The sequence below is a fragment of the Polypterus senegalus genome, chromosome 10 (assembly GCF_016835505.1).
Source record: "Polypterus senegalus isolate Bchr_013 chromosome 10, ASM1683550v1, whole genome shotgun sequence".
NCBI lineage: Eukaryota > Metazoa > Chordata > Cladistia > Polypteriformes > Polypteridae > Polypterus > Polypterus senegalus.
Genome location: NC_053163.1, coordinates 116,282,994 through 116,301,214, shown reverse-complemented (window position 1 = coordinate 116,301,214; position 18,221 = coordinate 116,282,994). Strand labels below are relative to the sequence as shown.

Genomic DNA, 18,221 nt, shown 5'->3' with positions numbered 1-18,221 from the left:
CATTTCAACAGTGAACATGGAACAAAGGCAGATTTTGTAGTTGCATTTCTAAAATTCTGCACCTTGAGCTTCATAGAAAGGTTCAGGCTTTGAGTAAGACACGTATGGAAAAAAACTCCACAGTACAAGTATATGCATTTTAAAGGTTTGAGAGAAATTTAAAGTAAAAACAGTACAAAACAAATTAAAGAGAAAAAATAATAATACAAACAAGAAAGGAAAACTCCCTGTTTATGAGGTTTCTGTTTAAGGCTTGCATATTTGGTCAAGTTCCTTTACATCATCACATACATACATACAAACACAGCATATGGTCAGAAAACTGCATATCTTGGTGTCTTTTTATTTGCAAGCAACCAATCTAACCAGTCTAAAACTCTGTTTTCCTATCTAATTCTTTCTGCTGTGACATTGCAGATAAACCTGAGAGAGTTCCACTACATGTTAGCTCACAGGGGTTAAGTGAATCTGCCATTATTTATTTAACAACAAGTGATTAACATTTTATCTATAAAAGCAAGTACGTATGTGACATTAACATTAACTTTTTAGGACTGGCTAATACAGATATAATGAGATGTCATTTAAAACAGCATTTAAGGACAAAGTCTGCCTTAAATTATAGGTAATGGCTGTTATACTTCTGTACCACATGTTAAAGAGCACATGGAAAAGCATACAATCCAAGTGACTGTTGTACTTGATAATGTTTCCAACCCATCTGAGACAAAGGATTGAGCATTTATTTTTTTTTTTTTTAAAGTGGCTAATTATTTTTCTAACAATAGAAGGCACTGTCTTTGCCACCTCTAAAGTTACACTTTCAGAATAATTGTCATACCAGAATCAGGTACATCCTTCCTCATTTGCAATTATAATAAATGCAAAATACTTCTAAACACCTACTGAAGCAGAGGTACAGACAAGCCTTCATAATTTCAGCTGTGTGGGCCAACTTAGACTGTTCAGGATAAGATTGTCCAAAAATATGAAAATGGCTCACCCCTCTGTTCCACACCCACACTGAAATAAATGCCAGGTTTTCCCCACTCTGTTTCTTGATGCAATTAGCTTACTCGTTTTGCTAACATTTATAGTGAAGCTGTTCTCATGGCACCACAAAGATTTCACCTCCTTTCTATAGGCCGACTCCCTAGCCTGAGTGATCAGGCTGACCAAGGCAGTATCATAGTATTGTCAGCAAACTAGTCACACACTCATGACTGAGAAGGCAACTAAGGACACAGACCTGTTTCTTTTTCTTTTTTGTGATGGGGTAGGGGAATTACCTACTATTTGATCCAGCAGTAAGCAGGCAAACGGAGAATGCTGTTCAGATGATTGCTTTCATAAATAACCAAAAAAATGAAGAGTTGAAAGAATGATATTGAAAACAAAAGCAGATGTATGACCCAAGTACTAGTAGCCCTGATTGACTCTATAAAACTCACCTCTCTTCGTTTAGCTTCATTCTTTCTGTACTTTGTGAAGAAATGACATAGAATGTTTCCACAGCAACACGCTACATGCACCAATGGCCCTTCTTTTCCCAGGCTTAATCCTGAAGACACAGCAAGAACTAAAGTAACCGTCTTAATCAGTAGGGTCCACTTTCCTAAGTAGCCCCGGATGATGAAGCCACCCAATATGGTCTTAATCTGTGAAGTAAGAGGACAAAGATACAAAGGGAAAATTAAAACACAGTCTAGTAACATGTTATTATGTTGCTGTTTAATACTCTCTACATCTTTGTATACACATTAGGCAGAAGTAACATGTTGCATCTTTTATTGTTCAGTGTTTGGGGAGTCATGTTGGCAACAAGATAAAAATAAACTATAGGCAAAAAAGCAGACTGATGCATGCCACACACCTATACTCCTTCACATTTGGTTACTTTAGAGCCACCAAAAGCACTTCTATGGTCTGCAGAAAGAACTGAACATCAGAGAAAATTAATGTAAAATGTGACAAGATGCATGAGGATTCCAGTCAGAGAGCACCATAGTCTAGAAATGAATTCCAAAGTACTGTGCAGCAGGAACCTGCTGGGCACTTGTAGTATATGGTGCCAAATAATGTTTAAATTTTATCTTGGCATACTGTATCCAGTACATTTATCTATCTATCTATCTATCTATCAATCAAATAACGGAATTGCCACAGGGCACTTTATTTAACAATAGGTAAAAAAAAAGGAACACTAAAAACAGAAGGGACTTAACAGAATAATACACACTTTCAGAAAATTAAACTATTTTATAAATGTCACACAATAAATCTGGACAGCAAGACAACTGAGCAGTTAGCACTCCTTCATAACTGCAGTAAGCTGACTCCGACTTCTGGTTAAGTCACCCTCGGTATGGAAACTGTATGTTCTCCAAGGGTGCCCGTGTCTTTACTTCAAACATGCAGATGTCCCAGTTTGAGAGAGCAGGAGTACATGTGTAAGTGTGGTATACAAGGAAATCACTTTGTGACCAGAATGGCACTTAGTTACACTAAAACTAGAAGGCTGCTATAAAACTAACTGAATGTTTAATTTATCTTTTAAAACAGATTATTAAGTAAAATGAAACAAATTAAAGAAATGGTATGCATAAGAAAACATTTCCAAATGATGAATCACTCCCCTAAACAAGTCTTGCATTGCCAGGCGGCATTTTTAAGTTAATTCTTTTAACAGCAATTATTAGACAATATTCACCTAATCCTGAAAATGACACAATTTTATTTAAGCATTACTACAAACCAACACAACATTACTCTCCTAAATGTCAAACCACTTTTTTCTGACACTTTTGAAATCTGCTCTGAATATAAAATAACATTCTCACAAGTCATGGTAGTATGATGGCACCGCTGTTAGTACTACAACCTCACATTTCCAGGAGATGGGTTCCAAATTCTGACCCAGACTCCAACTATGTGCAGTTTTTGCAATTCCCTCCATGTCTCCATGGGTTTTTCTCCAGGATACCCCCTTACATAATGACAGGACTCAGGATTCAAACCCAAAATGCTACATCCATGACACAGTAGCAACTAGCAGTTGAGAAAAGGTATTGCTCAAATCTCAAAGATGTGCCCATTCTAAAATGGCCTGGTATGAGTGAGAGTGAATGTGCATGTCCTCTGATGAGCTGGCACTTTTGTCAAAGGTTTGGATTCTGCCTTTACCCCATGTGACTGGGAATGGCTCTTGCTGCCTGTGGCCTCAAAACATCGATTTTGTGGATTTACACAGTGGAGGGATGAATTAACTAGACAGAAAACTGCCTTTTAAATTTGTGTTCGTCCTTTTCCTTATAATTTTCCACCTTATTGTTGGATGCTTAAGATCTCTCAATACCCACTATGTACTTCATCAGGAATGTGTCTAATGAGGGACATATCTCAGCCATCGTCAGAGATTTCATCAGAGTTCTGCATCTGCTGCTATAGACAGTTTTTTTTTAAAATTATTATTGCAATTATTATGGAACAAAATGAGTCAAAAAAAATAAAATAAAATAAATAAAAGCTCCTTACTTACCTCTGGGATACCAGAGCCACAGGCATATGGTGCAAATGACCGGACAAGGGATACTGCCAGAAGTGAAAAGAGAAGAGCCCAGAAGATATATATCATATAGTTAAGGAAGTAGGCCAAACCACCCTGCAAGAGATTCAAAGATACAATACAATGACTTAAATATGTACAATACAAAGATACTTTACACAGCACACCAACAAAAATGTTAAAGTTTACGATTAGAGCAGCTATTAAAAAGCATTCACACTTTACTTTGGACTTTATGATGTGGAATCTTAATATATTTAATTGGAATATTTTCCCTTACTGATCAACAACAAACATCATTTGAACAGAAAGATCAGCCAATGCAAGTCACAGGATTTGTAAATGTGTGTTTGCTCTATAGTTCCGTCAATTCTAGAAGATTCTAAAGACATACAAGTCAAAATGTCCAGTGATGCCAACATAAAGTGAAAATATTCACTGTAAATTAAAATCAAGAGAACTGTGTGCTTCTAAAACTTTAGTTTTGGCTCAGTGAGGCACTTCTTCACTTTGAGCCTTGTTTAGTGAACTACTGCTTTGCCTTAACCACTGCTTACTCAGCAAAAAGGACACACCTTTGCTTTCTTTCTTTTCAAACCATTTGGCAATATTTAACCACAAATCCTGCACAGCATGTCAATTATTACATTAACGGGTCATGTGTGCATATAAAATCAGTGTACATTAAACCAGATTATCATTTATTATTCAGCATTACACAGTGACAACAGCAAAGTGTACTTTGAGTGTCTTTTGTAAGTCAAGTCACATTTTTGTCTGCATATAATGGCTGGGCATTGCACCTGGATTTCCTGTGACATTGTAAACCTAATCAATTGTCCCACAGCTAAGGTACAGGAGGGCATGGACTTGAATGAAAAATCTGCTTCATTCCACACTCTTCTACTGTATAATAATTTTAAACACACAGGTTGACCTTTTTTAAAATGCTAAATATGTTAGGCTAGAAATGCCTAACTGTCTGATAAAGATGGTATAACGTATGTAAATATTTACCACTAACATTTAAAAACTGAAAGTTCATCCTTCTAAGGATACTACAGAAGTAACATAAAAGAGTTTTATCAATACTAAGTAACGCACATAACATAACAAATCCAACAACATCACTGTGGTGCAATGGTCAGCACTGCTGCCACAAGGAACCAGCATCCTGGGTTCAAAAGCTGTGAGTGATCCAGTTTGTAATGGAGTTTTCATGTTCTCCCATGCTTTTGTTGGTTTCACCCCAGTTCCCCAATCCCAACAGCACTCGCAGTTTAAGTAACAGTACATTCTAATGGCACCCTGCCATTCTAAATTGAATTAAGTGGGTCTGTAAATGTGTGTATATATTAAAGTGAATTTGCTTGTCCAAATACGCTTTATTCTATTAATTTCATCATACTAATTTTGGCCCAGAAATCTGGAAACAAATTCCCTAAACCTGCCTAACTCACAAAGCCCCACCCATAGATTTTCTATGATTTGAGGTGATCTTCCATAATTTGTTTATAAGCTCATTCTTGGTTTGTTGTCCATTGTTAAGGTAAATGGAACTCTGTCTTTAGGACTACAAAGAGGTGGTCTGAATATAGTGAGAATGGTGGTGCAAAAAACAGATGAACTATCATAAACTCCCCTAAATTGTCTTGATGGGACAAACACTAATATTATTTGACAATGCTAGGAAAGAGTTTCCATGGTTGCAAAAATGGTTCAAATGCAAAAACACTAATCAGAAGTAGTGATTTACTGCTATGCTAGATTAAATTAGAAGCCCACTGTAAAAGTCTAAAAAGTACATCTGGCCATGTCTGTTTATTTGTAAAAGTGAAGTAATTAAAAGCCTTAGGCAGCCAAACCATGGGTCATTGATAGGGGACCAGAATTCATTATTTTTTGATAACAATAGGTTCATAAAGGTCAGAAGTGTCACATGTACAGAGTACTAGGTGTGACAGTTTAATTCCAAGAATTAATCTGTATTAAAATATATGTGCATCATTTTCAGAATTGAATTGTCACATCTTGGACTGTGAAATTACTACTTGCTATTTTATTGTTAGTTCAGGAAGAATACTGCAAGTTAAAAATACAATTTTATTTCCTTGGTCAAGGAAAAATAATGCCCTGGTCTGATTAGGGAAGTGGCACCTACAGCATGTTTTGCGGCAGGTTTAAGAATAAAGTTCAGTGTTTGTGAGAGCATACATCCTTTAAAAATTTATGACATATTGCAAGATAATTACCAATATATAAATGTGCAAAAAAATGAGACAAACAAAAGCAGAATATCATAGAAGATGTTGATTTTTTAATTAGTTTAGAGGTTTTTTGGAGTTCCTTGATTTTACAAGCTTTATCTTTTGTATTTTTACCATGACATCGCAGTCTGCTCACCTAAACTGTTTGGCTGCAACTTTAGGTTCTGTTGTCTTCAAATCAGTAAAAAGGTTGTTCACAGTCATAAGATGGTATACAGTAACAAATATGAGAAAGCAGGTGTTTATGTAACTATGTGCTAACTACTTACACTATTCATTTATCTCGTTATAGATAAGCAATTTTAAAAACAAAGCATTTAATGATGTTCTCCTATGCAGCATGGATTGATATGTGAAAAACTTTCTTTACAATGAAGGACTGGTACTGGTATTCGAAGAACGCAACAGTTTCTGCCTTGTACATGATGCTGCCGTAACAGAATTTGTCCACCACTGACCCAGCACTGGAATAAATGGGTATTATGAAAGATAAACAATAAATTAAAACTCAAGTTTTGTCTTTTACATTTTCAAAAATACAGTAGAACCTTGGAACATAAATGTCTCCAGACTCAATTCAGAACACAAACAATTTGTTAGATTTTTATTTATACCACCAGCCTTGAACAAAAACTCAGAACACAAACATTCTGCTACAACTTCAAGCCAGAGTCAAACAGGAGTAAGAAACTAATTGGAGCAAAATTCGGCAGCCAAGTATTCTGTCTTAACTGAATTATAAACTCCATGAAATGCCCAAACCTTGTCTGAAAATTAACATTTGAATTACTATGTTTCTGTTAATGGATGGGATGGGAAGAAAGGGGTGGTACTGAAATCTATAAAGCTATATCCATTTCTACAGCACTGGGAAGAGTACACTGAAAAACAGCTATTAGCTGCAGTAAAGTTTCCTCTTACTATAAAGCAAGCAGAAATGTTACTGATGAAGCCAGAGGGGAGTAACATAGCAAGTGTATCTAATGTACACATGCACATGGTTAGTGGTCACAAAGCTGGCTTCCTTAATTGATGCACTCAGGTTACCGTCCTTTTAAATATTTTTTTTATAATACAGATCAGTAATTATTACTGGTTTGGTTTATAATGATTGACTATTTGTTCTTTTTTTTTTTTTTAATAACTAGCAGATGCAGGCCCCCCCACTGCCACCACAACCAAGATCCTAACCAGGCTCCTACCAGTTTGTTCATTTTAAATGTATGATGTAAACAAATGCTTTATCCTCAGTAAAACATGTTTTATGTTTGTGCAACAAGATTTAAACTGAAACATGGAATGTGTGAACAATTACACGGATAGCTATAAAGAATACAGAGTGCTATGGAAAGAAAATGTATATTTGAACCATCTTGAAATTAGACAACTTACATCAGTTTTCCCACTAATTAGTTCAGCCCAGCTTCTCCACTGTGGACACTTATCTCTTTCTTCAAATGTGATCTCAGTGGACTTCCAACAACAATGTTCATGATTAAACCAAAAACCTTCAAGACATACTCCCTCTTTTAAGTCAGTCATCCAGTGAGCAGAAATATCTATTAAACCTGCTATGGAGCCTAGGAAAAAGAGGAAGAAAAAAAAGGAAGACAACAAAAGAGACTATATTTATAACATCAACAATAGTACATGAAAAATAGTACTTTAACTAAAAGTATTCTATAGGAGAGATATTCTGAAGAATTTACTGCCTTTCAAACCAATATTATTCTACAGCACATTTTGACTTGGGGTGCAAAGTACAGAATTCATGAAATTTAGTTTCTTTAAATAAAAGGAAATGAAGCATCTAGTCTTAAACACCAGTGTTATCAAATGGTTTGAAACGTTAATAGTATTTGCTCCAAGTTAAAACAATTTTGATGAAAGCAGCTGATGCAGAAAATGGTTGAATGAGTGATAAGCTGACCTGTAAAACCAGTCATGGTTGGCTCTTTGTAGAAACTCCTATCGAGTTCACTAATACGTAGGACATTTACAACATGGAATATTTTCAGTATGAAGGTCACTAGAGGTTCATTCCTACCTGGATAGGCCAGAGAAAGCACATTCATGTTTATTTCAGTTGAATTTAAAAGAAATGATCTGACAAATTCTTTGTGAACATGCTCAGTTTGGGATGCTATGGGTGGCATCATTGCTTTATGCAAATGATGCTGTGCTCTTTGCCTCATTTGACTTTGACCTACTGCACAAACCTGGGAGATTCACTGCTAAGTGTGAAACAACTGGGATGAGGACCAGCACCTCCAAATCTGAGGTCATGTTTCTCTATCAAAAAAAAAAGAGAGTGTATTGCTTTCTCCAGGAGAGGGGGTTTGGAACAACTGCCATTAGTGAAAGAGTTCAAGTATCTTGGGATCTTGTTCATGAGTGATGGAAAAAAGGAATCAACAACTGGATTGGAGCAGAAGTAGTGGTCCTGTGGTGGTGAAGTGGAAGTTGAGTCTAAAGATAACTTTCAGTTTTCCTTGTGCAATCTGAATCCCTGTCCTCATCAGCTATTGGTAATGATTGAAAGAATGAGATTGTGAGGACAAGTGGCAGAAATCTGGCTTAGTACAGGGTGGCTGGGCTAACACTCCATAATAGGATTAGAAGCTCAGTGTTATGGGAGGGTCTCAGAGCAGATTCCTTGCTTTTCCGGTCTCCTGTCCTGTTTCAGTGGGCGTAGTTTGGGCATGTTGTAAAAATGCCCCTTGTTTGGTCCCCCAAGGGCTGCTCCAGGAATATCACAGTGGTTAGTGACCATGCAGAAGACCCAGGATATGAAGGATGGATAGAATCTTTCAGTTGGTTTGGGAAATCTGTGCAAATTCCCCAGGAACAGCTGGGATTTGCAGCTGGGGACATGGAATTCTGGACCGACATGCTTGGCTTGCGGCCATTGCAATCCTTACCAGGAAAAGTGGTTTCAAAAAATAAGACGAGAACAACAACTATTGCAGTGGCAAACAAGACTGATGGACTTGCAAATCTGGATGATATATGCAGCAGGCTGCTCTTAGGAAAATAAACATAATCATGAACACTGTGCCAGACCTCTGTTTGAATTGCAAATGGAACTTTTAAAATTTGTCAAGTATACTTTGAAGTTCTTGGTATTATTGAACAGAGCGTTTTTTTTAATTAAAGTGGTGATTCTGTTGTACTGATCAGTTTATATACTTGAAACTGTAATCACTGGAGAACTAGCACATCATTCTTTAATATGTTCATCTTGAAGAAAAAAAAATATTTGAGTGATACATTATATTTAGATGCAATAAGAGTCTACTTTAAAATGGTATAATTGTATTATTCATTTTAATTATACTAGTTAAATATGGCAGAGTAGTGGTTAGTGCTGCTGCTTCACAGCTCCAAGGCTGGGTTCAAATCTGAGCTTAGTCACAGTCTGTGAGGAGTTTGCATGCATGCAATCCTCATGTCTTTTCAGGGCTTTATTAATGATTTCATGGAGTCGCATCAAAATGTGCATTAAGTTAACTGGAGATTCCCCCAATTCTAGCTGAGCAGAAGTACTGGGACAAACGAATGACACTGTTCAGGCGTTAGCTTAATTATCAGCACATAAAAGAGCTTGAAATATGTAGGGCTTGTTGTAGTCATTGGAGTTTGCATTGAGGGTCTGATGTTGACATCAAAGGTTCATAACAAAACGAAAACTAGAAAATTGATTATGAGAGAAAAGCAAGCAATTCTGAAAATGAGATTAAAGCAAATAGCAACCTGAACCAGTGAATGAAAAACAACTGGCTATTCCAAAATTAGCAGTAAGGAATATTTTGAAAATAAGAAAATCAGTGGTGGTAAGAGCAATTGGCAATCAGCAGGCTATCCCTGAAAGACCACAGCAGCCGATGATAGAAGTATTGATAGAGCTGTGAAAAGAAACCTAAAACCAACATCCAAAGAAATAAAAAATGGTTTATGGGTGCCAGGGTGAATGTGTCAGTATTCAACATACAAGATGCAAACCGCTCATCTTCACAAAGAACAGAAAGGCCAGCCTAGAACTCACTAAGGAGTACAAAGATGAGCCTAAAGGGTTCTACATCAAGACAAATGAGATGGTAAATGGCCTGCTACTTTACCAGTATGATGGGAATGGAAAAGTGTGAAAAGCATACTAGTTAGTGAAGCATGGGGAAAACAGTGTCATGGTTTGGCATGCACAGCAGCTTTCAGAACTAGCTCACTGCTCTTTATCAGTGATGTAAAGGTTGATGGTAGGAGTAGTAGATGAGTACAGAAACATTTTCTCAAATCCAACCAAATGCCTCCAAACTCATTGGAAGGTGGTTCATAATACAGCAAGACAGGACCTGAAAGACAGTGCCCGCCTAACCAAGCACAAGCACTTTTTTTACTTTTTAGAAAGAAGTAGAAAATAATGAGGTGGCAAAGTCAGTCTCTGAATTTAAACCCAATGGAAAATGCATTTCACCAAATGAAGAGGAAACAAAAAAGTCTGGAAAACTCCAAAATAAGTATCAACTCAATAAGTCTGCCATAAAGGCTTGGCAAAGCATGCTAAATTGAATTAAGAGTCTGTGATGTCAATGGCTAACACACTTAGGGCATTTATTGCAACATAAACAATGTATATAAAAGGTCTACACACCCTTGCCAAAATGGCAGGTTTTGAAATCAAGAAAAATCCTGTCAGAATGTATTCCATCTTTATTGCAAAATTACAATCTAGACAAAGAAGGAGAAAACAAATCAGAAACTGTTCAGTCAAAAAGAAAAAAAAAAAAAGAAGTCATACAAAGACCTGGTTGCATTTGTGTACATAGACTTTATATCCACTGTATAGGGGATGTAAACAAATACTATAACCAACTTTATTTTGCTTCAGATTAATTTGTCCCAATACTTCTGCTCAGCTGGATCTGAGGAATTAATATTTTTTCAATATTGTTTGTTGTATGTAAAATATTGCCTAAAAATAAAAAGCTGACATTGTGTACTTTTGTCTAATAATTCACCTTAAATACAGATTAAAAAAATATTAATTCATTGTTGCTTCTCACTGTATTTTAGCTATACTACATTTGTGATAATTAAAAGAATTTTTAGCTTATAGGTGGACCTCTGCTTTTTAAGAAGACTGACATGAATGTATATTTTGTTTATTCATTGATGGATACTTTATTGAATAGATGGTCGTAAAACTACAGTATATGTACGGTCACCCTTGAACACTAATCTGCAAATGTTATTTTCCTGTTTTACTCTAGTCTCAGCAGCACATAATTCCTCAGTGCAAAGTTCATGTACTATAGCTTTTAGTAGTGCTTTTTTTTCCCCAACCTGCAAAACAGTAACAGACATTTCCTGAGCATGGGATGATGAGACTAAATAGTAGTAAATCTTACCCGCTAGGAGGCCTATTAGTAGCATTAGCAGCCAGCCGGTGAAAGCATCACTGATGCTCTGTATAAGTGCCCATGTGGATTCTTTGCTTTTACTTGCAATCTAGGCCAAAGCAAATAAATTAAGTCATTAAAACAGCCTTCTTTACCGTGGTACTTGGGTTGAGTCCTCAAGTTCCACCTTAAAAGCCTAAATGCTCTCTTTTCAGCTTGTTTAGGCTTTACATGGCTTGATCATCTACCATAGTCTCATTTTCATACTTTTTTTTCACCTTTTAAATACTGGTCTCCAAACACAATCAGAGGCTAGAATGCGTGCTACATATTGCATGCTATACAGAAATATTCACTTTTGTTACGTGTTTTTCCATATGTACCAACTGTACAGTAATGGTTGCCCGAAAAGTATTACAACTTAACATAAAACGAACAAAACAAAACCAGAAATGTCCTAATTTCATCAGCTGCTTCATGCAACAATCAGTTTTCTACTGCATGTGCAGATGGCCCTTAAAATAGTGTTGCACAGTAATGGATTGTTACTGCATTTCTAAACTCGTGGAAGGATCCAATAACAAACTTTCACAGGCAATTAAAAAATGATAAAAACACACTTAGGTCGCTGGACTTTACAAATTGTGGGTTCTGTGAAAGAACAAGTGAAGCTATTTGATGCACCTCATTGTGGCTGGTCAACCGCAGCATTCACTTTAAGAAATGGATACATGCAATTGTTTCTCTCTGGTGCAAAAAAATGAAGATTATAGTAAGCTAAAAATTAATAATAAATTACTAGCATTAAAAAAGAAAGCTGAAAAATGTTACAGAGCAAGTCACATACCATATATAAAACATATGCATTGCTGAATAAAGAAAGGCACTATAAACTGCAAACACTAAGCACTCATTTGCCCAAGTACTCACCTCTCTATGTCTGTCCCGATCCCTTGACTTCTCTCGGACCCAATCAATTGTATTGAAGTCTTCATAGGTTCCCACCCCTGGGACGGGCTCATCAAGGAAATCCATCATCTTGCTGGCTTCTTTTGCACCAATACCATTATGCGTAGAATGGCCTAAAGAGGAAAAAAATAAAAGAATTAATCACAGGGCTAACCCTCATTGTTTTTATGTTTAATATATTTTAGCATTTTTCCCCTCATTTATCATGTGTGTTTATGTTCTCTTGGGAATGCTGGATTCCTCTCTAGTCTAATGGCAAGCTGGTACAGTAAATTGAGTGTGAATATACAACACCATATCCTTTGTAGGTTTGTGCCGTACTCATCAAATGCAAGGACAGACAGCGCCCAACCGTCCTGAAGTGGATAACTTTTTGGTAAATTGCCCATAATGTTAGTGAGGATTTAAAATTAACTTTTCAGTTTTGGAACAAACTAAAATTATATCCAGCATGTTGGAACAATACGACGACACATAGTTTATGAGCCAAAGCAGTGAAATGCACGTTTGATTTATTTTGAACTCTACTGTTTTGGTGTGGGGACATTTTTGCCTGCTTCTATCAATGCATTACATGGATAGAGAGATTATTTTTACTTCACTATCCACATTTGGTGGTTGTTTTGCACCCAATGCTGTCAGAATGTGTACAGGCTTCCTGTGATCCTGAATGGAGCTAAGATAGATAAAAGGTAAGGATGGTAATATTTCTATATTGATTCCTGCTTGTGCCCAATGCTGCCGACATACAGTGAACAAAGTATTGAAAGTGAAGCTTTTTTCAGTAAATATTTTTCTAACGGGTCTATTTACACGAAATTCTCAGCAGAAATTTGCATTAACTCAATAAATCCACAAATATAAAGAAGTCACTACATTAAAGGCCATAAATAAGTTATGTGTAATAAAGCGAAAGGACACAAACAATTAATGAACAAAGATATGAACTGTTGTATGGAGGCGCAGAAATTGGTGTTGCCACTTCAGATCACTGGAGTTCTGGTTCAACTTCAAAAATAGGTGCCTTCCACATGAACACTGCACAAAGTCCCCGTGCTCTTGCAGGTCATTTCCATATATTCTGGCTTGCTTTATTGTCTGAAGACATGCTTTCAGGTCATGGGAGGTCTGTAAGCTGACCTTGGATGACTGGATGTGTTTGATTGTATCCTGGAATTGAGAGGCATTACATCAAAAATGTGCTATTGCCATGGATCCACTGCAATTAAAACAGACTATAGACTTGAAAGGAATAAATGATAAGCTTATAGACATATTATTGTCATGTGTTATATAATATAATTTCATAATCAAGTAAGTAAAATAATGGGTATTTAATGACAAGAAAAATAATTAATAAATATGGGCAGATAAAAGAAGAATAAAGTTAGAATGCTAGAGGTGTACACACACAAACTTTTATTCTTTTTGAGAACCCCAAAAAATTAAAGCAACATATAGGACAGGCCAATTTCCTAGATACCACTTGAGCAACACCACATAAATTGGCAAGGGTTCTCCTACAAACTCACAGCACGCATGCATGATACTGTCCCACTGCAAAACTCTGATCATCTACACAGAATAAAAAAGCAAAACTGCAAATATATTAACAATAGGTCCATGTCAGATGAATTCCAAATGTAAAGCTACCAATCTATGTAAACTTGCATATTATCAAAAAATAAATCAAGTTAATTTTCTCTAGCAGCTCACATCAGGCCCATAAGGCCACCCTTTTTCAGTTTATATGTTTTTCTTCCACTCAAGAAATCCCGACTAGTCTAACCAACAGCATCTGATTTCATGAACTGTCAAACAAATGTGCAGCTTCAAGTTACATTAAGAATGTAAGAGAGACCACCAGTGTTTAGAAAGCCATGATAACAGAGCAGCTACTTAAATTGCATAAAAAAATCTGAAAAAGAGAAGCAAAGAGTGCAGCGCTGCCTGCCACTCACATACCGGAGTATTTCTTCTCATCGCCCAGCATTCCAATAGCTGACTCATTACTCTCGCTGTGTAAGGCCAAGGTTCTCAAGTAGCACCCCTCCCCCCTTACCTTGCATATTGTTGTTACGCTGACCCCCAGTCATTACACATTTTCTTCTCTGCTAAAATGCGCTGAATTAGTTATTAAGCTCCGGACGATAAAAACCATCTGGACTGACTTGTGTTCCGAGTCCAGTGCCCCCTGTTCCACATGTGTCTAAAATTCATTAGATGCCTCACTCGCCGCTCCTCACCTGCTCTCTGCTTGTGATGTTCTAAGGGTCAGCCCTGCAGTGGATGACATCACAGCACACACTAGACTCCATTAGTAACTGGCTGTTAGTTCAGTTAGTCAGGGGCTGACAAAGTTTTATTCACAATTATATCAACCTTTATTTTTAAAGTACTGTATCCTTTTTCAAGGTAATACTATATGAAACAGCTTTCTAAATAAAGAACACTATATTTTTAAATGTTTAGTAGGGATGGGAATCGAGTGGGTGGTCATGCAATCTCCAAACTCGCTGTACAGAAATTGTAAAGTGATAACAAAAAAGCTCTTTTCTGTGTAAAATGTCAGAACTGTGGATCACCATAAAAGATGCTAAATAAAATAAACATTGATTTCTTTTGGTTCTAGATTAGGTATTCCTGCTGTATCACTGGCCAGGAGACATGGGTCTCTGAGTCCTGACCCAACTTCTCTGGGTAATCCAATTTCCTTCCACATTCCAACTTTTAACTTTTTAACTGAAACCATACGAGCGGGTTTGTGTGTGTCCTATACTGTAAGGGGTACAGCAAGAACAAGCACCTATTGATGAATTAGTGAATGGATAGATGGATTTAGGGCAGCATGGTGTCGCAGTGGGTAGCGCTGCTGCCTTGCAGTTAGGAGACCCGGGTTTGCTTCCCAGATCCTCCCTGCGTGGAGTTTGCATGTTCTACCCGTGTCTGCGTGGGTTTCCTCTGGGTACTCCGGTTTCCTCCCACAGTTAGGTGCAGGTTAGGTGCATTTGTGTTTCTAAATTGTCCCAATTGTGTGCTTGGTATGTGTGTGTGCCCGCCCTGTGGCAGGCTGGCGCATTGTCCAGGGTTTGTTCCTGCCTTGCGCCCTGAGGTTGGCTGGTTTCAGCAGACCCCCATGACCCTGTAGTTAGGATATAGTGGGTTGGATAATGGATGGATGGATGGATTTACAGCAGGAGATTAAAGTGGTGTTGTGGTTGGTTTAACTGCCTCACTGCTGGAGGGAACTGGGTTCTAGTTCCATCCTCCTCTCACTATTGAGTTAAGAGTTTATAGCTTATCCCAGTGTTTTTGTTGGCTTCCTCCAGGTACTCTGGAGATCTTCGCAGCTTCCAGCTGTCAGCTGGTGAATGTAAAATGGCACAGTACAAGAGAGTGACAGCTATGCATCCCCTTGAAAGCCAGTTCTTGACCCTGACCATCAAAATCCCAAATCAATTTGAAAATTTGGACAACACCGGCATAGTGACCTATTGATTACCAATATTGTGTCCCTGCTCCATGGACAGGAGTACACTTCCCTGTGTCTATGTGGGCTTTCTCCAGGTGGTTCAGTGTCTTCCTAATTGTTCTTGTTAGGTTAATGGTCGAATCCGACAAAGAGTGAGCAACTCAGGGTACAAAAGTGAGCATGACTTGCAATGGAGTGACTGCAGCGAGCTGTGTTGCACTCAGGGAGGATTATAGCTGTCAATAATGGTGTTATTGAAAAAAAGGTTTGGAATCTGAAGAGTTGGTTGATGGATAGCATTTGGTCTGTTGATTTTTTTTAATATAAACAAGAATATAAGCAACTGTTAATATCCTGTTGTGTATATCCTGGTATAAAAGCACAAGATGGCACTACAGGCCCAGGGAGAAGGAATCAAACAAGGAAAACATAATGCATGCAGGCAGGATACAGTAACTACTGTGGACTATGGCCGGACATTCATCCCGGCCAATACCCCCAAGCCGCCAGAGGGAGCCATCCCTGTGACATCAAGATGCCCCAAATTCCAGCATGGGCATCATGGACTTTCCTGTACAGCCCTGCTGGATAACGTCAGGCCCACCAGGAGAGGCTGCAGGGAGGCTCGGAGACCTCCAAGTCACCTCTAACCCGGAAGTACATCTTAATTACAGTGACAGAAGAAATGACGTACTTCCAGGATGAAAAGAAGATTTTGGATCTGACCCAGAAGTGCTAGGAAGTCACATGGACTGCTGGTTCAGAAGCACTTCTGGGTTATGGATTATAAAAGGACGATGGGAAATCCCAGACATGGAGCTGAGCTGGGTGGAAGGATGGCAGCGTGTCTGGGAGTGGAGGATTGTTTATTGAGTAGTAATTGTATTTTTTAATGAGTATTGTGGAGAGGAGGGTGCTTTGTGCACTGTGTAATATTAATAAAGTCAATATTTAGACTTTTACCTGGTGTCTGGCGACTGATCTGAAGGTTCAAGGGGACGACAGCGCCCCCTATCTGTCACACTACAAAGTAACCTAAAAATGTCTGCTGCTTCACATGACCAACTAGACAATATCACCTATTTCTAAATGTTTCAACTTGCAGCAAACAGTCACATCCACAGTCCTTGGAAAGATATCCAAGTAAACTTTCTTGTGGTTACTTATTTGAAAAGCTTATGATGACAAATGAACAAATTACATACAACTGCAATTAAACTGAACAAATCACCTACCAGTCACATTCAAGTCTCCCTATCCTTACTAAAGTAAGTTTTTTTAAAAACAGTGCATGGAAAAATAATGCAAATCAGACCAGTGACTAAAATGGCCTACTTATTAAAAATCTTCTTGACAATTTTGCTGAGGGATCATGGTTAGCTAACTGTAAGACACGAGACCGGGTTCACATTATTCAAGATATTTAAAGCTAAAGGCTGTCACTTCAAAAGCCAGCCCCAATTGTTCAGACTTAAGTGGCTGCATACCGTCAGCTCATAAAAGAACATCAGCTAAATCTGGCTCCTGAGCCTGTTACTGAGGGCACTACCCCAGGTTCATGGCATCTCATTTCATTCATAAACTCACTTAATTCAATTCAGGGTAGTGGGACCACAACTCACCCTGGCAGCTCTATCCACAAGGCAGGACACAGCCCTGAATAGGGAGCTAGACCAGGGAATGGCCCTTTCCTAGCACAGTCCCAAAGAAATGTGCTAATTTTGCTGTTAGCTATTTATGATGGCTCCTCTGCCTTCAAGGATAATGCTGCTAGTCACAATCATCTCTGGAGACCATATGCGGCAATCAGTGAGGCTGTTGATCACATCTGGACCTCTTTAAGTACTATTCCACGTTACCAAACAGCTCCTATTTCGTTTACTTTAATGCTGTATATTTTGACTTCCCACTGCCTCCTTTCATTAGCTTTGTTCTCTGCATTCGAAATGCATTTTGTTCTAGTGTGCTTTATGCACTGCTCTCTGCAAAAGGTACAAAAGGTACTGATCACTTATTATGTAGAAGCCACTGAGCTGTGACCAACCTTCCCCATATTCCACAAACACCATAAAGCTCTTACACAGCAAGAATATTTTTTATATCTACTGCAACAGAGCATAACGTACATTTTTTTCATAATGGAACAGCATAAGAACTGACTCTGTGCCAATCAGCAGGGCTAAGTGAACTGTTACGCTCCACAGGAGAAAGCATTTAAAATGCTGTTTACAGACTACATAGAAGCTTTTTTCTTAAAAAAACGTATGCCTTGAAGCAAAAATTTAAGCCATTTGCAGTAAACAACATAATATACTACATCTGTCTGTGTGTATATATATAAACATATATACAAAGTTTTCATTTAGCATTCTTTAGTCATGCGAGTCAACTAGTATATTCAGTTTATTATTTGAAAATTCCAGTTATGATGAATTTTGCTCTATTTATTTTTAAAGGTAAACTGCTTAAGGCTATTTTTTAACCCACTGCTTGAGCTGCACACACTGCACCATAAGCCGGTTTTCACAATGGTGCCTGACCAGACTGCAATC

General features: G+C 37.8%; 1 protein-coding gene across 5 annotated transcripts in view; it reads right to left on the bottom strand.

Moving 5' to 3' along the window:
* LOC120537442 (H(+)/Cl(-) exchange transporter 5) overlaps nucleotides 1–18,221 on the bottom strand; it is an 80,180-nt gene that overhangs the window by 30,200 nt on the left and 31,759 nt on the right. For 3 of the 5 annotated variants that reach the window (XM_039766378.1, XM_039766381.1, XM_039766379.1), the window contains 5 exons: nucleotides 12,159–12,310; nucleotides 11,238–11,337; nucleotides 7,225–7,412; nucleotides 3,539–3,661; nucleotides 1,452–1,658 (listed from right to left, as the gene is read on the bottom strand). In XM_039766378.1, the coding sequence (XP_039622312.1) occupies nucleotides 1,452–1,658; nucleotides 3,539–3,661; nucleotides 7,225–7,412; nucleotides 11,238–11,337; nucleotides 12,159–12,310 (770 nt within the window). Of the gene's footprint in view, nucleotides 1–1,451; nucleotides 1,659–3,538; nucleotides 3,662–7,224; nucleotides 7,413–10,480; nucleotides 10,533–11,237; nucleotides 11,338–12,158; nucleotides 12,311–14,259; nucleotides 14,441–18,221 lie in introns of those variants that run through there. The other 2 variants (XM_039766380.1, XM_039766382.1) reach the window with 2 other exon arrangements.